At 52.0% G+C, this 22,962-nt stretch overlaps 9 protein-coding genes across 9 annotated transcripts; 3 read left to right on the top strand and 6 right to left on the bottom strand.

The window, feature by feature from the left end:
* Positions 1-77: 77 nt before the first annotated feature.
* CC77DRAFT_934538 (TPR-like protein) lies at positions 78-2,125 on the bottom strand (the record flags this gene model as incomplete). Its single annotated transcript, XM_018534387.1, has 3 exons — positions 78-1,362; positions 1,667-1,986; positions 2,036-2,125. The coding sequence occupies 3 exons, from the start codon at positions 2,123-2,125 to the stop codon at positions 78-80; spliced, it is 1,695 nt and encodes a 564-aa protein (XP_018386716.1).
* Positions 2,126-2,411: 286 nt separating this feature from the next.
* CC77DRAFT_865902 (hypothetical protein) lies at positions 2,412-4,205 on the bottom strand. The gene has a single exon (XM_018533476.1). The coding sequence runs from the start codon at positions 3,846-3,848 to the stop codon at positions 2,697-2,699; it is 1,152 nt and encodes a 383-aa protein (XP_018386715.1). The 5' UTR covers positions 3,849-4,205; the 3' UTR covers positions 2,412-2,696.
* A 515-nt stretch (positions 4,206-4,720) lies between these two features.
* CC77DRAFT_934986 (hypothetical protein) lies at positions 4,721-6,735 on the bottom strand (the record flags this gene model as incomplete). The annotated part of the gene is made up of 2 exons (XM_018534411.1): positions 4,721-6,585; positions 6,657-6,735. The coding sequence occupies 2 exons, from the start codon at positions 6,733-6,735 to the stop codon at positions 4,721-4,723; spliced, it is 1,944 nt and encodes a 647-aa protein (XP_018386714.1).
* A 415-nt stretch (positions 6,736-7,150) lies between these two features.
* Positions 7,151-7,927, bottom strand: CC77DRAFT_1020081 (hypothetical protein). Its single transcript, XM_018524974.1, has 2 exons — positions 7,307-7,927; positions 7,151-7,260 (listed from the first exon to the last, which is right to left on the bottom strand). Exon 1 carries the CDS (start codon positions 7,788-7,790, stop codon positions 7,443-7,445), a length of 348 nt encoding a protein of 115 aa, XP_018386713.1. The 5' UTR covers positions 7,791-7,927; the 3' UTR covers positions 7,151-7,260; positions 7,307-7,442.
* Positions 7,928-10,252: 2,325 nt separating this feature from the next.
* Positions 10,253-12,772, top strand: CC77DRAFT_1060979 (SAM and PH domain-containing protein; the record flags this gene model as incomplete). Its single annotated transcript, XM_018528376.1, has 2 exons — positions 10,253-10,435; positions 10,484-12,772. 2 exons carry the CDS (start codon positions 10,253-10,255, stop codon positions 12,770-12,772), a joined length of 2,472 nt encoding a protein of 823 aa, XP_018386712.1.
* A 2,139-nt stretch (positions 12,773-14,911) lies between these two features.
* On the bottom strand, positions 14,912-15,875 carry CC77DRAFT_865710 (hypothetical protein). Its single transcript, XM_018533475.1, has one exon. The coding sequence runs from the start codon at positions 15,588-15,590 to the stop codon at positions 15,117-15,119; it is 474 nt and encodes a 157-aa protein (XP_018386711.1). The 5' UTR covers positions 15,591-15,875; the 3' UTR covers positions 14,912-15,116.
* Positions 15,876-17,277: 1,402 nt separating this feature from the next.
* On the top strand, positions 17,278-19,066 carry CC77DRAFT_1060977 (hypothetical protein; the record flags this gene model as incomplete). Its single annotated transcript, XM_018528375.1, has 6 exons — positions 17,278-17,367; positions 17,415-17,486; positions 17,538-17,624; positions 17,678-17,809; positions 17,859-18,710; positions 18,758-19,066. The coding sequence occupies 6 exons, from the start codon at positions 17,278-17,280 to the stop codon at positions 19,064-19,066; spliced, it is 1,542 nt and encodes a 513-aa protein (XP_018386710.1).
* Positions 19,067-19,512: 446 nt separating this feature from the next.
* On the top strand, positions 19,513-20,919 carry CC77DRAFT_934216 (hypothetical protein; the record flags this gene model as incomplete). Its single annotated transcript, XM_018534371.1, has 2 exons — positions 19,513-20,764; positions 20,804-20,919. The coding sequence occupies 2 exons, from the start codon at positions 19,513-19,515 to the stop codon at positions 20,917-20,919; spliced, it is 1,368 nt and encodes a 455-aa protein (XP_018386709.1).
* A 486-nt stretch (positions 20,920-21,405) lies between these two features.
* On the bottom strand, positions 21,406-22,399 carry CC77DRAFT_934745 (hypothetical protein; the record flags this gene model as incomplete). Its single annotated transcript, XM_018534397.1, has 2 exons — positions 21,406-22,202; positions 22,252-22,399. The coding sequence occupies 2 exons, from the start codon at positions 22,397-22,399 to the stop codon at positions 21,406-21,408; spliced, it is 945 nt and encodes a 314-aa protein (XP_018386708.1).
* Positions 22,400-22,962: the final 563 nt, after the last annotated feature.

The raw sequence follows: 22,962 nt of genomic DNA, 5'->3' as shown, positions 1-22,962 counted from the left end.
GATGAACACTAGAATGCTGTCATGAGACGACTCGCAACTCGCGTCGCAGCCTTGTGCTGAGGAGACCTAATGCACAACTATTTGCGCTGACGTTTGTTTGCTGCGTTGTGAGGCTGGCTTTTCCGTTTCTTCTGGGGAGGGATTTGGGAGGAGTCGCTCTTAGCAGATGATACATACCCGTTGACATCCTTATCCAGCTGCATGTACTCCTCGGCTGCGCCCTTGCCTCCACGATCCAGAAGATAAGCCATGTAGTAGTGCGAGAGTTCCTTGGAGACGTCTGGTGAGAAGCGTCCTTTAGTGCGCATGAGCTCGTGAACTGCCTTTATCCGAGTATGAGCCTCTTCCTGATCGGGCGAGGGTTGAGCGACTTCAAACTCAAGGTACTTGACCCAGAACTCGCGCGAGTCTGGGAATCGTTCGTGCTTGTCCTTGAACACTTGGCGGGCCTCGTCGACGCTGCCCTTGCATTGCCAGAGTATACGCGCCTGCTCGGCAGACAATATGCCACCGATGTGGTTGTTTGCACGGCCAATGTGCTCCTCCAAAAGACGGACCGCAGCGTCGTTGCCTTCGTGGCGCCGCTCTACACCCGCCAGAGCAATGAGGGTCTCGGTGTGCTCGGGGGCCTCGTCCAGCATGGACAAGTAGATATCGCGAGCGACAGAGATACGACCAAGCTTTTCTTCGAAGCGAGCCCAGTTCAGGCGTATTGCAGGGGCCGAGATAGGTACAAATATGCAACTGGCTCGCATATAGATGATCCTCGCATTCTCCTCTTTGCCCTGCGAGAACATCCAACGGGCATATCGTAGCCAGAACTCGTCGTAGAGCGCGCAAGCAACAAGACAGCGCTCGTACAGGAAGGAGGTGCGCTCGAAGTCGCCTTGCTTCTCCTCGTACTCCAGATACTTTCGCCAGTTTTCGAGCTCCGCATCTTCAAGCTCTGTGACATGGAAGTAAGCCCTCTTGATGGTTTGTTCAAAGGTCCAACGGTTCGTCACGTCCTGCTGCGTCTTTGTGTATTCGGCGTAGTAGTACTCGTGAATCTTGGTACGCAGTTGTCGCTCCACCTCAAGCACTGGCTTCTCGGGCTGTCCCTGGTTCTCCAGCTCAACGGCGTTCTTCATCGTCTCAAGGGTATCTGGATCGACCAACTCATCGACTGGTCGGTTGTTAAGCAGGACGGAGAACTTTTCGTAGTATCGGGCGAACTGATAGATGGGAAGATGTAGCACGCGGCTGTAGATCTTGGAGACATTGGTTGGCTCTCCGATGCGCTCTTCAAACTCGATATACTTGTCCCAGAATGGGTGGCTCTGGAAGTCGAGACCAACAAAGTGGGCACCGCGCTCGAATAAACTGCGAGGTCAGTATTTCGAAAGCAAGCAACGGGGAGGGATAGGAGGGGGTGATGTTGCAAAGTAACCTATCATGCCAACGAGGGGGAAGGCAAGGCCATCGACTTTAGGCTCGTAGCGTACCATATCGCTCTTTCGTGGGGCATGGTACAATGGGGCAATGAGGAGGTGCATCAGACGGTATGCAGTGAGACTGTGTCATATCTGAAAACGCAGCGCCAAAATGCGCACGACTTCCCGCTGGCTACGGCGAGATTGAGCCTCGGAATCGGGGAGGGGGGATGGGGAGGAAAGGCAAGACTTACTCTCGGATAATGTCGTTGTCGTGCGATGTGTCCATCTTGAAGGTGCAGTAGTTGGCCCACAGGTCTACTGAGGGTGTGATGCACGAGACGCCACGCTCGTAGACCATCTCAGCAGTCTCGGTGCCGCCGATAGAGAACTCGAGATCAGCATACTTTTTCCAGTATCCGAAGAACAGTGGGAACTTGGTCAGAAAGCAGTCGTATACGTTGCGCACGAGTTCGATGGCGGACGGGCTGGAATTGCGGGTGACGCCACCCTCGAGGTCAGAGGCACGAGTGACGAGCGCCTCCCATCTCTCGAAGTCATCTTCGTTCTCTACCTGTACGCGGGTCAGCACGAGTTTCGCGATCACGTGGCATAGTACGTACGACTGCGCTGAGGAGCTTGTTGATCTCACCCGCAGCTTCTTCTCCAGTGTAATGGATCTGGGCAATGCTGCCGCGTCCGGTGGTCAACATTCTGTCGCGCGTCGACTTTGTGGTAGCGGTACGTGTCTCGTGGTCGAAGGAGTGTGGAGTGCGACGGAGGAGGATGGATGGATGGATGGGTGTAGGTGTTGAGAGCTTTGCGACTCGTACCGTGGAAGTTGCGCCCGAGTTCGCGTCGGGAACTTTCGTCAGCGATGCACTCTAGCGCCTTCCAAGGTCGGTAAGGCTGGCCTAGCACGTGCAACCATCTCTTTAGTCTGCAACCAACACGTGCAATCACATCTGCAAGTCACTCGAGAGCAAGAGCAAAAAAGAATCGTTTTGTGAATGCGTCTCGTGAGATGTGTGAGATTGCTGCTAGTGCTTCAACGGCGGCTGGGCACACTCTTGACCAAATATTGATCAGACTGCTTTCATGCCACATCAATGCAATTGTGATAACGTAAATCTCGCTCTTGTTGATTCCAACTACGATAAAAACTCGCAGGGGCAAAAAATCCACCAAGGTATCACTTTCATAGTAGGGCTACATGGTCCCTTCGACTAACACAGCGCATCCATACCACACTCTGACGCAGAAGCGAACCCATGTACGACGGTATCAAACAGTACTCTCCTTTTTCAAGAAAGGGGCTGTCTCATTTACCGCAAACGAAAACGGACTTTTCCCCACCTCAGGACTTCTCGGACTTATAGGTAGGGCGAAGAGCCCATCGTCCTTGTCGTCCTCGTCTGCAGGTCCAGATGAGCCTCGCGATTGAAAGACAGGCGCAGGGCTGGATAGAGCGTTCAAAGAGCCCATCATACCAGCGCCTTGCTGTTCTGTAATGAACTGCGGAGGGGCTTGTGCAGCGACCTTGCGAGGCGGCGCGGCTGGTTGAGACTGTGGTTGCTGTGGAGGTTTCGCAGCAAGTGCCGATGGATTTGCTCCTTTGAACACGGAAAATGAACTAATAGCGATATCCGATGACTCGGGCGAGAGAGGATTTGAGAAGCCTGGCGCGCTGCTGGTGGGTGTGAGGTCTTTGTCGCTCGTACCTAGTCGCAGGCCAGCCAGCTTGTCCATCAGCCGCCCTCCGCCTGGTGATCGTGGACTAGCTGGGCCCTTCATTGGGGCCAACGTGGCCTCTCCCAGCGAGATGCTGAGACCAGCTGGTTTGGCATTTACACCAAAAGTCGATTCGATCCATTCCTTTTCTTGCACCACCATGAGCAGACCAACGCCTTCGACATTGTTCCGCGATTCGGCTTCGATTTCTCTCTGCAGCACCTGTAGCCTCTTCTTGGCCCAAATAGTGTGCAGGACGCCCTTCTTGCCCGCTGCACGCGCGGATGCTCCTAATTCAGGAGGGAACAAGGCGGGCAGAGGATTTGTATGCCAGACCACAGGCGATATACTAGCGTCTTGTGGTCGTAGCGTGAGTGTAACGCTTGTAGGTACTGCGACACCCGGGGGCAGCAGGAAATACATGCGGTTCACGTCGTTGGCAGGCTGGTCGTTGGCGGGCAGAACACGCGTGCTGCCGTCCCACGATATGTGCCAGTCTCCCCGCACTCCCCGCGTTGTGTCGTCGTCCTCCCACTCCACCATCAGGATCTTGGTGCCGGTTGTGGCATTGCCATGGCCCGCCTCGTATTCGTAGCGGGCAAGCGCATTAGTGCTCGAGATGCTCGGCGACTCGACCTCATCCTTAGCTGGCTGCCGCGTGGTGGTGTCGACTGAGGTGAAGGGAACCGTGGCTGGAGACGCCATTGGGAAGGTGGAGTTCGGACGTCGAGAGCGCGATGCAGGCGGGACGGTACGTCTATACAAATGGGTGGGGGCGGAATACGAGTCTAGGTGTTAATAACGGCGACGGCAAAATGATAGTCATGTACGGGCCCGTATTCGACGGCGTGAGACGCGATGCAGTCGACACAAAGGCTAGATGCACCCACCGCTACCTTGTTCCGACTTGGATGGCGATCTGGAAACGTCGTGCTGGTCGTCTGTTGCTGTACGCGTCGACTTGCAGCTTCGCAGTCCGCCCCATGTTCCTCGCTAAAATTAGAAAGGCATCTCTTCAGCAACGGGCACGAGCGACTGTCGCGCCACACCTACAGTAGATATGCGAATTGCCCTCTCCAACTGTGGCAGCCAATCATCTTCACATATGCACAATTGAGGCGTTGCAACAGTGAGCGATACGCTTGTTTCATCTCCATTCCTTCTCCTCCATCTATGGGCGCTCGCACTGGAACCCCATCCAACTTTACTGTACATGTAGGCGCCTGGGTGCTGCGCTAGCTTCCCTTGCACTTTCTGTGCCCCTTTCCACCTCCGACCTACCAGGGCAAGCAGACCCCGAGTTCTACCGTGATATCGTCAGCCGTAAAGTCCCTTCCAACGCCATCCAATCCATGCTACTCCGCCCTATGAATGCTACCTTGCTCTCGTTGAGCCAATGGTATCCGAATTACAAAAGTGGGTATCGTGGTGAAGAAAATATATGCAAAGAAATAAGCAAAATGCTTTTCAGGTCATCGCAAGAAGAGGCATGGTGAGCATCATCAGACACTGAGAGAATGTAGTTTGCGAAGAGAGACAACAGACCAGGATGCATACCAGCAGAAGATCCAGGCTTTTTAGATGAGCAAAAAGTCCCAGTTCTTCTGTCGCATCATGTCCCGCCAGTGGACACTCTGTGTGTTGCCCTTCGCAAGGTTGTCGTCGTTGACACGCCACACCTCTTCAAGGAGGTTCTTGACTCTTCCGTAAGAGCCAAAGTTTGCAGCTTCTCCCAAGAGGGCGGAGCGCTCCGCAAACATGCTGCGGAAGCCTGATTGCTGCACTGAGATTGAGCCAGCGACCAAAAGTGGCCATACTAGAGATCGGTCGAATCCGTCAGGACCGGCAGGAATATACTCCATAGCCTTACAAAGAGCGCTAACCAGGTTGACGAACGTGGGAGATGTGCGGTCAAAGTCCGGCACCAGGCTGCACAAGTAGATGCGAGCGGCTAAACGGTAGACTGCCGTCATGTTGCGTCGAAGCTGCCTTGGAAGAATTTCGCCGGTAGACGTGTAGGCGCTGTTGAGTGATCCCTGAGGGGGCTCAGTCAAACTGATTTGCTCACCAAGGAGCTTGATGTGCGCGCAGAGCTGCACGACATCCATGTTCTCGTTCTTTAGCGCCTCGAGACAAGCGATCTCCGAAATCAGATACATGATGCGGTCTTCACAGCCCATGAGTTCGGCAAGGCCAGAAGATGCGTCGGCGATGAGCTTCTCGCGGTAAGTGTCAGCGAAAGAGGGTGTCCTGCCCAACATAGTAGCACCGAGAATGTCGATCCAAGAAGCTAGTGTCATGTTGAATGGAGGCTGAGCATGTACTTGTCCGTTCATCGCAATCATCTGTGCAGGCAGCTCGAGCCTGTGAACAAGGTTTTGGACTGCTTCGAAATGGCCATGCCATGGAATATCCATTAGGCCGTCGTTGAAGCGGCCAACTGAACACTGGAAAAAGATCATACCAAGCGCAGCCTCGAGAGTATGGCCATGTTGGCTATCGCTGTAGAGCGCCGCAGTAAGCTGCTGGACTGTTTCACCGCGATGTCTTTGGATGTCCTGGTCGATCTGCTCTCCTGCAAGGTTCTGGGTGGTCTTCATATGTAACGCGGATATGCTCATGCAGCAGTGCAGGTATGCCTTGTTAGACTCAAGTGCGGGTATGATGACATCGCGTTGTGCCGCTCCGGGCTGGTTTGTCTCGAGGACCGGGAAGGCTGTGGGCATGATGTTCTCAAGAAAATGGCTAAGAAGGTGGCGATCGCAGTCCTCGACCTGAATGGACGGTTGGTGGGATGGGCTGAAAGTACCACAGGTGTTGTAATCGAAGATGGGGAATTCGAGGGGCTCCTCAATGTAGGATTCGCGGCGCTCGAAGTAGTCTTTCTGTATCCAGTCATCAGATGGGTAGATGTTACCAGCAGCTGGTGGGGTTTGGTAGTGACTGTAGGATGATAGTGTGGAATCGCGACGGGTTGGAATGTCGTTGATGAACATTTGGCTTTCGGTCTTGATGTCAATGTCGTAGGGCACGTAGTGTCCTGGATGGGCGAAAGCTGGGGCGAACATTGGGGGAGGCATTGTCGAGTTATAAAAGTCAGGTGTAACAGTAGGGTTGAAGTTGTAGTCCAGCGAGTTTTGTGAGTCCACAGAGGGTGCCCGGGTGCAGCTGACGCCGTCCGAGAATGTGTCGGCGGTTTGCATTGAATGACAAAGGCTTGGTGGTGTGTTGGTGCCCATCGCGCCGCTCTGTGCTGTCTTCTCGTTGAGTTTGGTGCGCTTGATGATGTTTTTGATGACTTCTTTTTGCGTCCGCCTTTGTTCATTGTTACTCCACCACATTGGCCTCTTGTATTCGCACTTGAGACCAAGGTGTCTGCAAGCACGGCAAGACGGTTTTCCTTCATCACACTTCTTCCGTCGCAGGCGACATGTGAAGCACCCTGCAAAGCTCCCGTTAGTCGATTGTCCATGCGCGGGATCCCTGCATCCACATCTGAAGGGTGGTCCTTACCTGATCGTGAACGACGGTGCATTTTTGCGGCTTGTTGTTGTTGTTTTGCTGCGTTAGCAGCATTTGTGGTCCCTACCATGGTTGAGGACTGTTTGGTAGCGGATGGGGGAGCGGACGAGGAGGACATGGACGCTTGATGTACCCAGAGCTGTGGTATATGAGGAAAGCCAGTAAACAATGCGGCAATAACGACTAACGCGCGACGGGACGATTCGTAAGGGACAGGATGGCAGGGCTCGACCGGGCTGCTCGTAATTAAAGATGGGTATTCAAAGCCTGACCAGCGGGCTTGATGTGAAGGAAGGAGCGGAACCAAATTATGCGGTCTACCTGTTGCGTGGAGATGTATTAGTGAGAGACAAGTACCTTATATCTACCACGAACGGCACATTTGTTCACAAATATTGCTGAATCTATTCTTGGAGACCCTGCTATCTGGCCAGGTGGTCGTCCAACGGGAGGGAGATGCGAACGCCATGCAGCATGTCGACACGGCACATTGATTGGACGACTAGTCTCTGGCGTGCAGCCTGATGTCGACATTTGGGGTCATTCTGTGCTCCTTGCTATTTTGGGGCACTCTTACCCGCCGCGCTAAAGCCAACTGCAGTACTTAGCGCGCATCTCTCCACGGCTATCGATCGGCTTACTGGTCCCCGCAACGACTTTAGCAAGTTAAATGACCCATTTAGTACTGGAAGCATATTACCATGTCGACTTGAGAGTTTTCGCTGACTGGGGCCGTGTGCCTTGATCCCCCTCTTGACCCAACCTCCTTGCGGGGCACTATCGAGCTGTATCCAGGAAGGGCCTAGGAAACACATGCAGCGGCTGCGATAAGTGGCCGGCCCGGACGTTGCTGGTGGCCTTGTGCAGATGTGCAGATCCGGACTGCAGTGTGCCAAGTCTGTATGTAGATGATAGCATAGCATCTGCAAGTCTCGTATACGTGGTGTGTCGGTACCTGCCCTCGTGTCGACCCCAAGGAATGTACAGTGACTCGTGGTACGGCGAGATGCGGCTGTTGTTGGAATCTATTCGCTTGTGCCACATTGAGCCAGAACGTTCGGGCACTGAGGACAGAGTCACGCAGACTCGAGGCGGCCCAATTCGCGTCCACACTGTCGTGATCATTTCCACAGCGGGACTTGACCAGCTAGTAGCTAGGCGAACGAAAACGTAGACCGCATTGTCGACCAAACACGGCAGGTCGGTTGATGGTGTTTTCCCGAGCTATGCGGGAGGGGGCAGGTTGAGTGGGTGAGCCTTCGAGTAACGCGGCGAGTTGGCATAGCACGACAGGCTGTGGCATCCAGTCAGCGTGCACTCCCACGCGAATCAAGTCGCTTGTGCATGTCGATGGGGTTGGAATTTGCATGACAAGCTTTTTCTAGCGAACTCGTGTGTCCAATGACAGCATTCATCGTCCTAGCTTACACTGCGGGGCAAGCCACCGGCTCGGAGAGCTCGGAGGGTGACAGGGAAGGGCCGGTGCTAAACATAGGCCCTTAATTATTCTTTCAACGTTCAGTAAATGCCCATAATTAGTGAGCGTACATCATGCCTGCAAGACGTGTGAAGCGAGGCCCTTTCGGGATGTGATACCACTTGCTAAGCACGCGATTGGTTACCGACAATTGCAATCAATACTTGGTAGTCCACGAATGGCCCTCGAGTAACTAGGTACCTCCTCGGACGGCTGGGCTTCGCAGGATGGCTCACCTGACAATGCGGATTCATGCTCATGGCCATGTTCCCGCTACAAGCCGCTATTCTTCCCCGGTATTTGGAAATGATGCTGCCTTGTATGCATCCTGTTGGACGCTCAAGGTGGTGGATGAAGCGAGATAGATTGAGACGCCAAATCTGGCTAATGAACACGACTCAACAGCCTCTGCGCTCGCTTCCTGGTCATTACTTTGGGACCGCAGTGAATAGTAAACTAGACAAATCTTCAGCGCCATAAGCAGAACTTTCAGAGCCAGAAGCTCGCCAGAGCAGTGTGACTCCTCGTAATGCATGCAAATGTGGACCGGTTGCCGTTCTGCTGGAAATCCACGAACTATGCAGCGTGTAGCATAAGAGACGGAAATTCTGTTCTGCTTGGCGCGGTTTATTCAAGTTGCTGGGGACCATGCTTGCACAAGTTGCGGTCTGGTAGTCCGGTCGTGGGAAGCCGTCTTCGCACGCTGATTCGCCTTGGACAACCACGCTTCAACGAGACCATTGTGATGATGGGACACACAATAGGCAAAAGACGCGGCTGGCCGCAGGACCTTACAGTCACGGGCTCGTGGTGTAGGAGCTTTCTGAGCGACCGTTGGTCGGCATGTTGATGAGGGTCCCATGGCGAGCCGTCACGAGAAAGAGCCGTCGGTGGGCTAGATGGTAGTATGCAACGGTCGGAGCAGCGGTCTGCCATGGCATCGCAACGGTAGCAGATAGCCGGTGGGACGCTTGCTGTGGGATGAGTCAAGCTTGTGCCCGCTATCGGGGTTTGTGCCAGCCCGCCAGGTCGCACGACAACGCAAAAGACATCGAGGTAGGTCCGGCGAGCATGAAAGGTTCGGATCCGCGATTACAGCGATGACGACAAGGTCCGGCGTGCGCGAGTCGTCGGTGGCTTGCAGGGCTGCACGCAGCCGTCGAGCACGGAACGCATCCGCATGTGATATGTTTGTGCCAATATCGCTTGCTGCATATCGCTGATGAGGCTGTCGGCTAGCGACCTCAACCAGCCACAGCCTTGGAACGCTCCGAACCGAAGCTTCACCGACACAGCACAGCAAGGTCGACAAGTCACCAAAGGTCATTTCCAATGTCACTTGACCGTGGCCACGGTGGCGGTGGTGACGCGACTGGATGAAAGAAATCCCGAGGTACGTACTTTGGGGCTGCGCAGGAACAACGAAGCGACCAACAGCAAGCGTGCACGGCATGGCCAACTCAGATCTTCGTCGCATCTGCCCTCGACAAGCGGCGACACGATCCGCTGCCGTCGACCCTGATCATGAGTGGACCCGCGACGACCCTGGCCTTTTCATGCGTCTGGCCTGCGCTGCGAGATATTAATGGCATTTAAGTGTCCTCATCGAGCAGAATTAGCCTGCAAGCCAATCTGCACTCCAGCGAATGGCGGCCGTCTCCTGCCCTCTCAACGCTCGAGTCTAAGCGCCAGCCTAAACCTCGACCAGCATGCGGGCGGGAAAGGCCCGGATTCACATTGGCCGAAGAGCGGTGTCTCTCCAGGACTCGAATGCCTCAGTGGCCGGCTTAAGCAGGCATGCGCTGTCTCGTGCAGCAGCTCCAATGTGATATTGTCGAACCACACACCCCCACCGTCAACGGCGCCCAAGCAACCTCTACAAAAGACTCTCAAGCGCTCTCCACCCGAAGGGTCCCTTTCTCCGTTTTCGATCGTTGTGCTGTTACCGTGTGTATGCCATGCTCGCGACATTCGCTCGGAATAGTTGTTAGCAGTCTTCCGAACAACCATATTCCCTACTACAGAGCGTGTACACTGCAAACTCGTGATCATGGTAAGCTACATTCACTTCCCGCTCCATGCGCGATTCTAACACGTCCATCAGCAGGCCATGACACCCATCACCCCGCTGGAGCCGGGCGTGGAAATGTTCGAACGAGGAAAGGCGCAGTCGTTCTTTTCTAGTGCTCTAACGGTCCGGTCATCGCTGGAACGTCCACTTTCGCATATCAGTGTCGCATATACAGATATCGAAGATGATTCTAGCGAATTTGAGGAGTTCAGTGGCTCGTCTGTATGTTTTCCTTGCTCTAACTGCATATGCGACACTGACCCCACAAAGAGCGACAACAGGCGAAGTCAAACAACGATATCGACATTCGAGGAAGTACAGACTCCTGGGGAAGAGGTACGGCCACAGTTCGCCTATTGGCCGGAGCGAAAGTCAGTAGAAGGTCCTAAAGGGCCACACCTCTTCCGTGCTTCAGTATCATCCAACGACTTTCTATACGACGACGCCCAAGTAATGCAAATGTCGCCTTTACTGCCAAAAGAAACTCCACTCCGTCATCCGACCTCGTTCCGAGAAGCGACTCCCGAAACCATCGTCCCTCAGAGAGAGTACAACAACATCGCTCTGGCAGTTGCCCACTTGGACAATGCCGAAGTGCGTGCCTGGACTTCCAAGGATGTGGCCACCTGGATGTATCAAAATGGGTTTGAAGACGATGTAATTGACAAGTTCATCCAGCACGATATCTCAGGTGCTGTTTTGCTAGATTTGCAATTCGACGATCTGAAGGAATTGGAAATTCAGTCCTTCGGCAAGAGGCATCAATTGTGGAACCAAATCGACTCGCTGCGCACCGCGGATGGCCTAATGTCGCCAACTGCTCCAGCAGCCATCCCAACTCCATTCGAGGACATCGAACGGCCGTGCACAGAGGCAAGGAACAGGTCCAAGAGCAAGGGCCGAAAGGCTAGTCGGCGCGACAAGTCGCGAGGGCGTCACTTAACAGACGATGTTATTACTCCTGCACATTCCGTCTCGATCGTAGCAATCGAACAACTACTACCTAAGCCGCACGTATGCGCAAAGGGTGAACGATGCGCCAAATGGAGGAAACAACAAAGGCAGCTTGCCCGACTTCAACAGGAACACGGCTTTCCTATTTCGCCCGAGAAGGGTGGTCATATCTTCATTGCTGGCGACCCAGGCAACCCCCAGACAGCATCTCACGTAGTGGAGAACGTCCACCGCCCGAATTCAGAAGCTACTCCTTCCGTTGTGGTACCGTCCGTGGTAGCATCATCCGATGTGTTGGGGCCTGGCCAGCTACCTGACTTTACTCTTCAGGACCTACAAAAGTTCGAGCAACGCGACCCGCAAGACAACGTACGACAGTTTCTTACCCTACAGGGTCAGCAGCAGCCCTTCGTCAGCGCTACTCCAATTGAGGCTCCCCCAACGCCACCTACAGAATCATACCCACCTCGGCCCTTCTTGGTGATACCACAGCAACAGCACTACCCGCAGGTTTCAGCCTTTTCTGCATCTACGTCGGCGCATACCACAAAGTCTTTCGATCCTTTTAGCCAGACACCTTCAACTCCAGCTCTGCATCCCCCAGAGTTTATGCCGGCTCCTCACTCGAACCTCAAGAGCCTCCCCAAATTGACGATCCCCCCGGCACGTTCAATGTCTGCCCAGCCTGCTGGTAACCCACGCAGTGGAATCCCAACACACCAGTACCTTGCACCCGACACCGCTTTCTCGCCATGTAGGACGGCGTCACCGGGCGGGGTCTACCGGTTCGGTACGCCGTTCTCTGAGATGGACGTCCCTGTGACTGCTGTGCAACACGAGCCACTAAGTCGTGACACAAGCCAGTCCGTGCCTCCGAATATGCAATACCAACCCCAAATTCAAAGGGTTGGATCGCGTCATGACCGTCGACGCCCTTCGTTGCCCATGCCCGTTCTTGCTGAAGATCGCGTATTCAGCCCAACAGCCCACTCGGACGACGACACCCTGCGGGAGACCATCTTCGACGATTCCATCAGTACTAGTGATAGCGCTAGCTCGTCGCCACTCAAAGCCACTAAGCCGTTCGATAGCGAAGCTGGCGACACTATTGCGCCTTTGCCCAAGGGAGGCTTCGTGTACAAGGGTGTGAATCACCACGGCTGGATGAAGAAGCGACGTACCAAGCTTCTGCGTCACGAATGGCAAGACCACCACTTCCGCCTCCAGGGCACGATGCTAGCTATGCATCCCAACGAGCTGCCGTCTTCCTCCGCGTTGCAGACCATTGATGTGGATGATTATGCCGTAGCATGCTCATCACTCGCTTCCAACAAACTTTCCGCCAAATTCAAGGCTCTGAAACTTTCTTCCGGTCACCACAAGGAGAAGTCTTCCGCTTCCACTCCCGCATTCGAGTTTCAGCTTGTACCTGCTGCACCTGGAAAGGGCGACGTCAAGAAGGTTATGCCGAATGGCAAGGTGCAGCACTTTGCCGTAACCACCAAAGACCAGAGGATCGACTGGATGCGCGAGCTCATGTTGGCAAAGGCCTTGAAGGCTAAGAGCGATGGCTACGAAGTCAACGTCAACGGGGCCAACATGTGATCGCTGCACCAGCGTGCACCTCATCTCTTCCTTATTGTTTTCAGGTATCTTTTTTTGTCTAGCAAGCGAGCGTGTTTTCTGTCCGTTGTTGATTTTGCGCAATCTCCTCTTCCTTAGTCCGATCATGACCCGCTATTATACCCTTTCCGTTGACGCTTTTTGCTATACGCCGCATGTTACTGTTCATTGTGTCTTGTCCCAATCTCTTGGAGACAGCGTATATTTATTTTCATTACTACATACATCTAAAGACTTGGAACGCTGAGCGGGGCCGCAAGGCATGGAACGTTATTGGCTACTTATGGCTTGAACTTGGTAATGTTTGGGGGGTTGAATCAGTTATTTGCTCGAGCGTGGAAGTCCTACAATCACTCATTGACTAGGGTGGTATTATGCTGTTATGCTGTTGGTCAAAAGCTGTCGTTACGTTGAGATTGAGCGGGATGGGTGTATGAGTGGGGCGGAATGGTGGACGAAAATATGGTACTATCAATGAATACGATGAACGTCATACAATATACCCCTTCCATGTCCACCGTCTTGGCATGTCCACGTACAGCTACCAATCCACCGTCGCTCTCCGAAACATCTGTGCTTTTCGCGCCGTTCGAAACACTCGGTTTCCGATATGACACTCGGGGGCCGGCCGGCGGTGTGTGTTGTACACTCCCGGCCGACACAGCCCCATCACGAAACCACGTCGCCCCTAAACACGTCAATCATATATGTTGTCAACATACACACAAAATATTGTTAATTATGCTCTATTATTCTGCTTGCTTATTTCGAGTCATTTCGTTACAAACACACGCCTTAATGCCTAAAGCACACGTCTCGCATCATGCGTTCGCATGATTTTCTGCATGAACGGCTATCACCTGCTTTTCAAACGACACCTCATATGTGATATGCTAAGCGAGAACCGCGATAGTGGTAACTAAGACTATTCGTTCAGAACGTGTCTTGTGAAATGCATTGGATGGTTTTTTCTACCAAAGGGGCGGTTTGGGTTGTGAACATGACAAACGTTCAATATTACGATATTCAATGAGTGACAAATTGTTACTGGAGGCATGTAGGATTCGTGATACAATAGCTTGGACACTTGTCAGTCTCTCGAACCTTAGTGTATAGTTATGTGGCTTTATGTAGATACTTCATTCTGGAATTATGGTAAGCAAATATACGCTACATCAACGTATTGGAAAATGGAAGAAGCAATCAATGATCACATCCGAAGCCGTAGACCAACCCAAGCTATTATTTAGAATGCGCTGTAAATCTGAGATAATATCACTCTCGAGTCACCTATCAGCAAATTGAATGTCTATTTCGTGTCGCACAGTCTCCGATTCGCATTCTAGCCTAAACGTTTGATAGTACAAATCCTGTATCCTCCACCGTCATCGCGCAGTTTCATTCCTGTGGCCCAACATTCTGGTAAAGTTACCTCTCTTTTGAGAGATATGGGTGAACACGAACATGTGAATGAACTAGGTTACTTGTATAGGGCCACTTCTTCCAACAAGATGACGCACGTTGCGAAGCAAGGTCGCACTGACAGCTGTCAAGATCGCCTGTGAGTCGTGACATGAATGTGAAGTGACAGACGGATCATAATGATGGGTTATAGACGTGGAGACTGATATCGCAATAATAGTACCGTTTATTGGCTATTTCTGAGAGGAGCACGAGTGATGTCAAGCCGGAGATGAAGCGGCAAATGGATAACAGCTGGACTTGAACACACCAGCAATATTTTTTTAGGTTAGTATGTGAGATTGACCTGAAGAATGCTCCCTTGTGAGTCGATGATGAGAGAACCATCACCAGCGGTGCTCTCGAGGGCATGCGAAGTATGTATCAAAGTAGTAGTATGGGAAAGGCGCACCAAAGCAGGAAGAAATCTTTTCGTCAGATACAAATATGATTAAATTAATAGAACCAGCGAGGCATTCAAGCAGGCCGATGTCGTTCGATCAGTTATTTACACGAGAAATTAGAAAATAGACCAGCTGTCCTCCTACTGTGGTACATATCGTTTGATACAGGGAATGTAACCCAAGAGGCGAGAGACCGGTCACGCTCTGTGTATGTTTCAGTACTGGAGCATGCCTGTAATAGAGACAACATAATGTAGAGCCTTCGAGATGACTGTACAAGGCTCGTCGCGTAGTAGTTGATGACCAAATTGCAAGTATAAAATTGCGTATATATGGCTTGCGAATGATCAGGTGTGCGTCGAGTGTTCCGAAGTGAAATAATGAGATGTTCTCATCGGTGTGATGGAAATGGTCGTTGTGATCCGTATAGACGGCAGGTAAGGTATCGATGGTTGAGAGGTTTATTCCTCATCAGCCTCATGCTTGCCGCCGATTGGTAGACCGTAAGGACGCCATGGAGCATCAGCTTCGGGAGCAGCCTCACGCTTGCCCCCATTGCCCCCAATGGGTAGACCGTAAGGACGCCATGGTGCATCAGCTTCAGGAGCAGCTTCACGCTTTCCACCGACGGGTAGACCGTAAGGACGTTTTGGAGGTTTCCACGCAGCCACAGGAGCAGCTTCACGCTTACCACCAATAGGCAGGCCGTAAGGACGCTTCGGGGCGCCAGCCTCGGCTTCAGCTTCGGGGGCAGCCTCACGCTTGCCGCCAATGGGTAGACCGTAAGGACGCCAAGTGGCCATTGAGCCGGCCTCAGCCTTAGCTTCACGCTGGCCGATAGTGGCAGGGACAGCGGTGGCAGCAGGTAGTGGCAGAGCGGCACCGGAGACGGTGGCAGCCAGGATGGCAGAGGCGATGATCGCGTTGATTCTCATAGTGTCGAATTATATGTCGGGTGATAATGAACGGTAGAGGTCGGGACAGATCGACTATTGACCAAGTGATTGATAGTGGTCCTTAAAGTTGTAGTCGGTGACGAAAGATATTGGTGCAGGAGTAGAGGAGTATTTAAGTACGATAGACATAGACACACAAAGGCATCAGTTGAAGGCGTTCCACCTCGCTACTGATTCCGAATTGCATGAATAGACCACTCCATTGCTCAATAGGTTTGTGGGGTGAAGGTCAATGGGCATTCGTCCAATAGCGCAGTGGCTACTCAGGTGAATGCGGGTTCCTCAAGGGATCACTCCGAACAGAGTAGGTCAAGGCCGTACCGATATCTTCCAGCGTAAACGAGCTCTTCCAGACCATCAAAGGCTCAATAGTTCACGGTTGAGTTGCTCCTAGAAGGCTTTTAGCTTCCTACGCCGGACGGCACAATGCCTAGAACACAAAGCACATACGTTTTCCTTGGAGACTCAACAAGGGATTGCTTTACTGTTGAAAGAGGGCGTCAGGGTGGAGGTCTGGTGTTGAGGTTACCTCTTTTGGGTCTGAATAGCTTCAATAGAAATTGGAGGCTTGGCGTGGATTGCGTGCGTTCGGCTTCAGAGTGATGATGCGCCACCCGTTTGGACTGAGCGAGTTATTGGACTGAGCGATATCGTTTGCAAGATAAGCTAATAGAGGATTTAAGGCTGAGGTATTGACGAATGTCCCAGTGGCTTGCATGAAGACGAGCCACCCATGGAGATATGGGCGAGCAGTATGACGCACATCAGTGCACATGGAGATTGATACTATCTGAGCAATAAAAATGAACAGATTCCTCGTGCATTGATGATTTTGACTCTTTCCGACTATGTGATCTGTAAGGTGGGATTATGTCCGCTTTGTGTTGTAGGACAACACCGCGAGCGATTTTGCGAAAGGTCCAAACGAAACACTTCTTAGAGTGAAAAAGTTAGCCTATGTGCTTCCTCCAGTCTTCGGCTTGGGGCAGAGTGAGGCGATGCTGCCGGAAAGGCGACAGCGTTTCTGTTGCCCCCATGCATGCGTTTGCGAGCGTCAAATATGATGTGCATCTCCGGAACGAAGCTCATGCATACGTACTCCTTGCTGTATGCCGCGTGCTGGCTTACCGGTTCGAGGTTCTCAGGTCGCAAATTGTGCTTGTTGGGCTGTGGATATGTTAGATCTGCTTGCAAGATGAGTCTCTGTTAGAGAATCGTCAACATTGGGTCGCCTGCATTATGAAGATTAGTGTATATAGACTGTTTGAGATCTATTCTATATCGACTGCCACATCTTGCGACGTCAATGTGAGGGTGATGGAATGGCACGATGTGGTGAGATCTTGCCCATGTACTTGGGCAGCTGGCTGATTAAGCTAGCGCCACACGTGGCTTCGCGCCAACTTTTGGCGCGGGGGATTGTCGCGAATTAACGTGAGACGCCCATGGAAGCATGTATTCTAGAATAGCCAATTCAACGGCGCCTGCTATCAGAAGAGCGTTTTCGAGCTTCTCGAGACGATCACTATGGGCTTCGTCGTCTTGCCATAATGGTAGCGGTTGTGGTCGACGACATATCACCACACAGACTTCCGAAAAGCCCTACTACATCACCACACCAATATTTTACGTCAATGCTGCCCCTCATGTCGGCCACTTGTATACCATGGTCCTCACGGACGTCATCAAGCGGTGGCATGTGCTCAAAGGAGAGACAGCATTGCTATGTACTGGGACAGATGAACATGGCCTGAAGGTAGCTTTACCTGACAATGTGAAGGTATTGCACTAACACTACAGTAGGTCCAACGAGCAGCTGCCAAGGCTGGCATTGATCCGAAACTTTTTTGTGATAAAGGCGCCGAGATCTTCAGGGTACGCACACACGCATAGCGGACCTACACCATTGTTGCTTACCTGCAAAAGGAACTTGCACGGAAAGCCGAGATCACGAACGATCATTTCGTCCGGACGACGGATAGAGAACACAAGGAAGCTGTCGAGTATGCATGGGTACGAGACTCCGGAGCAGCTGATGTAAAGCCACGGTAGCTGATGGCAGACAGTTCCTGTTGCAAGAGAAGGGTCTCATATACGAGCAGAAGCATGAAGGGTGGTACTCAGTCACCGACGAATGCTTCTACCCACAGTCAGCTGTACAACTGTACCTCGACCCACCGACAGGAAGGAAGATTATGGTATGCGCTGCCTAGTAAACGGTAGTCGTCTGAGCTGATCAACCTGCAGACATCCATTGAAACGGGCAGCGAAGTAGAATGGTCTTCGGAGATCAACTATCATTTCCGGCTCTCGGCATTCCAGGACAAACTGCTGGAGTTCTACAAGAATAATCCCGAGTGGATAGCACCAGAATATCGCATGAAGGAGGTTGTGCAGGCCGTTGAATCGGGATTGGAGGACTTGTCTATATCTCGACCATATGAACGACTCGCGTGGGGTATCCGAGTCCCTGGAGACGACTCACAAACCATTTATGTATGGCTTGACGCGCTCATGAACTATGCGACCAAGGCAGGATACCCATGGGCACCGGGCCGTGAACAAGCTGGAGGCTGGCCCGCAGACTGTCATGTCATTGGTAAAGACATTGTTCGATTCCACTGCATTTACTGGCCGGCCTTCCTCATGGCGCTTGGACTTCCCCTTCCGAAGAAGATTTTGACACACGCTCACTGGACACTTGGGGGGTCTAAGATGTCCAAATCAACTGGAAGGGTTGTCGATCCGTTCAATGCCCTTAATCGATATGGATCGGATGTTATGCGCTTCTACATGGTTCGTGAAGGCGGTATACAGGACGATGCAAACTACGATAATCGTCGCATCATCGGATTGTACAATACGTTCTTGAACCAGCAGCTTGGCAACCTAGCTTCTCGTGTTACACGAGGCAAGAAATGGAGCGTCCGAGGCGCAGTCGAACGTGTTGGTGGAACGCCAACGGAGGAGTGGGCTGAAGGACCCGGCTCCAGATTCTGGAATAATTCTCTCGCCAAGATTGCCTGGCAAGTAGACGCATCTTTTGATGCCTACGATCCGCGCAAAGCTGTGTCTCAAATTGCTGAATTTATTCGAGGAGTAAGTCTGACTTTTTTTCGGATTGCCACTCTACTGACAAAGCTTAGTCAAACTGGTTCTTTCAGATGTCGAAACCCTGGGACAAGGTTCTAGTCTACGGCCCCGGCGAGCCTGGCGAAGATGTCGACAGGATTGTCTATCTTGCTGCTGAAGCACTTCGCATTACAGGCATCTTACTACTGCCATACATGCCGAACAAGGCAAGAATGCTACTAGACCAGTTGGGCGTACATCACGATCGGAGAACCTTTGAATACTGCAAGCCTGGCGCTGATCTAGACTATGGAACTCCATTCGTAGAGCTGGGCACAGCACACAAGGGCGTGCTGTTCCCGCCACTGCCAAGTGAAGAGTAGGAAATGTATATTAGTGTGATTATCCTAGAGCTGAACAAATGTATATTATTTCGCTTATTACAGGCGATGCAACTGTCAAATCCGATTTTGCTTTGACATCCTAGACGCTCTGGCTTAACTACCAGAGTCATTGTTGTCTGCAGCTATTATCTTCGCAAAGCATAGCCTTTAATAGAGAGACCAGGTTACAATCTAAGATGAAAGCGACCGAGGCTTGCTGATCACATGTTGCTGAGGCCTAATGCCAAGACTACATCATCGCGCGAACTTTTGGATTTCCGCGCGAACATTTCCCACGGCAGCGCAATCACCAACTTCTCTCTACCTTTCACGCTGTTCGCCACCCCTCTTCGCGCCGGAACTGTCGGAATTCTGCGAATTCTCTCACAACGACTGTAAAGATACGATAAAGCATCGCGCGCGTTTCCACACGAGATCAGCCCATCATGGCCGCCCCCAAATCGGGCGGCTTCAAGATGTCACTGGGGGCACTGAAGACAAAGCCAGGGCTTAAATCTTCTCCCGCGCAGAAAGACACAAAAAAAACCAAGCTTCTACTTGGTGACGACGAACCAGACGATTCGAATACGCAACAAGAGATCACAGGATGGGACGCAGCGGAGGGCGGCGCGCTTGATGCCAATGAGAAGAAGGAGAAGGAGGGACCTCGCATTATTCCAGCTCTACCGAACCGCGATTGGCGCGCAGAGGCACGGCGAAAACACCTTGCGAAAGCGCCACACCAACAATCGCAGACCGAGACTAAGATTGTCGATGAGAGCAAGATGGAGGAGCCGAAGGTGCAATATGGACTTACAATTATCAAGAAGGATGAATCACAAGAGATCGGAGCTGCGGAGGCTGGAGCGCCAGAGCCTATGGAGATGAAGCAGGACAACCTTACAGAGGAGCAGCGACTTGAGAAGAAAGCTCTCGATGCGCTGATTAGCGGTAAATCCACCGATAATGACCTCGTCATTCCCGTACAGACGGAAGAAGATGCGTTCTTGAATGACGTTCACAATGCGCCTGACGCTCCCACCCTCGAAGCCTATGAAGCTACACCCATTGAAGGATTTGGCGCGGCGCTGCTTCGTGGTATGGGCTGGAAAGATGGAGAAGAAATTGGCAAGAACGGCGTTGCTGCGAAACCGAAAGAAATCAAGCGGCGGCCAGCGCTACTTGGCATAGGCGCAAAGGAGGAGGCTGCTGTAGGCGTTGAGCTTGGTGAATGGAGTGGTGGGAAAAGCAAAGGGAAGAAGGTCACGCAGATCTATAATCCCGTTACGTTGCGGAACAAGCACACTGGCGAGGTTATAACAGAAGAGGAGCTCAAGGCAAAACTTGAGCGACAGAGCATGATCCCGGACGAGAAGGCACCAAGAAGCAAGAGCAGATACCACGATGACAGCGAGGACGATGAGCGAAGGCGTGAAAAGCGGAGAGAGAAACGAGATGACCGCGACCGCGACCGCGACCGCGACCGTCGACGAGATGGCGATTACGATAGCGAACGGAGGAAAGATAAGGACCGTCGACGAGATAAGGACGATTACTATGATAGCGATCGCCGCCGAGACAATCGTAAAGATCGAGCCCGGGAGGACGACTACGACAGCGAGCGTAGACGCGAAAAACGAAGAGAACGCAGTCGTAGCCCCGACGACCGAAGAGACAAACGCCGTGATCGATACCGCAGTAGAAGTCGGGACTCGAAACGGAAGAGCGATAGAAAAGATCGTAGTAGGAGTCGTGATCCCGATGATCGCAAGAAACGGAGAAGGGACAAGGAATATGACGATGAGGACAGGTACGAGAAGAAGAGGCATAGGGATAATAAATATTACAAGTAGTTCCCACCGAGCTCAGGAACAGCAATAGAGGGTATGGTTATGCATGTATCTGGCGTTCTGGACTGGAACCACACCGAAAATGGCATATGCATGAACGAGCTATCATATTACCAACATACAATCCAAGACGTCATACCACAATAATATATCATCTGTATTCTCTAGAAGTGACCTGGATATGGACATGTGATGTATACAGCACGTTTGTCTCAGTCGATAGCTGTTGTGAACATATCTCAATATAGTCTGGTTGATAGTAAAGTGAGAACAGTGACGTAGTATTATCTTATTTCATTATATGCCAGTTTAATTGTCATTTACTCGTACACAAGTCCTCCGCCGGGACACTCTTCATGCATGCGTCATTACAAAACCGTCACTATGCAGTACGATTGAGAACGATAAAAAAAAACGCTAGTGGTATATCTGTTTGCCAAAAGCTCAACGCAAAAACAACATGTACAAAATAGGGTATACAGGGAGAATTTAGAAATTATGCGAAGGAAGTGGGGATGGGTCCACTGCGGGCTTCGGGTATCCATTCGCAGTATGCGATACATAACCGTTAGAGTTCCCGTTGGTGTAGGTGTTGCCATTTGTGTATCCATTTGTGTAGCCGTTGGTCTGAGGTACGGCCATCTGCGAGTTGCCACGGTAGTATTGCTGGCTATCGGCAGCGCCATCGCCCATGTGGTTCCGTTCTGTCTCGCCGCTTTCCTCGAACACTTGCATCTCGGTCTGCTTGGACTGGTGGTGCTTTGAACGTGTGGCGGGTAGGAAATCGATGAAGAAGCTGAACACGTAGAAGCAGTAGATGAAGGATACACACCATTCAAGAACAGCGGCTACGTTCCAAATGTCCTGCTTGGAGCAGACTGCAAAGGCGATAGCGAGGCAAACCTCGGTGATGATGAAAAAGAGCTTGATCCAGAAGGAGATTCTGAGGATGGAATGTTCCCGGTAGTGAATACCTAGGCGTTGGTACTCCCAGCAAATGAAGATTGCTGAGACGATGTAACCAATGATGAATACACCAAGGAAGATATTGTGCAGTCTGTTGTGGTTCTTGCAATCGAAGATGGTGAGCAGTATCAGACCGGCCGCACCGACAATGGCGGCAATAGTAGCGCACAGGGAGTAAATTTTCTGCCAGTGAGATGTGTTTGGTGCAAGTTTGTTCGTGTGTCGTAGCCAGCGCTCGAAAATGAAGGCGAGATCAAAAGTGACAACTGTCACGGCTGACATGGCGATGAACATAGCTTTCAGGTAGTCCGCACCAATATCTTCATATCGTTAGCATGTGTGCTTGATTGTGTGTATCGTGCAACTCACCAGATATGTAAGGAATGTTTTGCCCTGGGCTCATTGTAGAATAGTGAGGTTTGCCGGTCGCCGCCCAATAGACCAACATGGTGATAAGCATGGCGGTCCATACTACTGCGGAGAAGATGGGAACGACCCAATACGAGAGTCCCAACATGGCGAGTGAGTTTCCTTGGGCGTTGCTCTGAGGTATGTGGATGTTGTAACAATGAGCCCTCTGGTGTGACTGCTAGGGAGGTTCAATGCGCCTGCGACGGAAAGCTGCGGAATTGGGTAGCACGACACGCGACCAGATGGTAAGGTGATGAAAATGAAGCAGACAACAGACGACAGCGCGATCAGCAACAGGGAGCAGGGCTATGATAAAGAGGAGGGACCAAGGCAAAGATGAATAATGGGTAGTCCGCGGCGCGACGAAAGTCTCATACAAACTATGTTGTTGCTAGGCGCGACTATGATGTCACGTCTCCAAGACTAAGCCAGCTTGCGTAAGATGCCGCCGGGTCCGATTCGATCGCCCTATTCAACGTCACCAGGCAAGGCGCAGAGTCTTCGATTGCGTCGAATTGAAGATCATGGACGCGTCCGAATACCTTCGGACGAAATTTGATATCGAAGCAATGATGATGTTGGGACAGTGAGCCTCTGCGGGTGTGGCTTCTGCAAAGCCGCGATGCGGACTAACGCTGTGTTTGTGCCGCTGACGCCCTGTCTCTCACG

Source organism: Alternaria alternata (genome assembly GCF_001642055.1).
Source record: "Alternaria alternata strain SRC1lrK2f unplaced genomic scaffold CC77scaffold_9, whole genome shotgun sequence".
Lineage (NCBI taxonomy): Eukaryota > Fungi > Ascomycota > Dothideomycetes > Pleosporales > Pleosporaceae > Alternaria > Alternaria alternata.
Note: the sequence above shows the minus strand (reverse complement) of the source record. Positions and strands in the feature narration are given on the sequence as shown.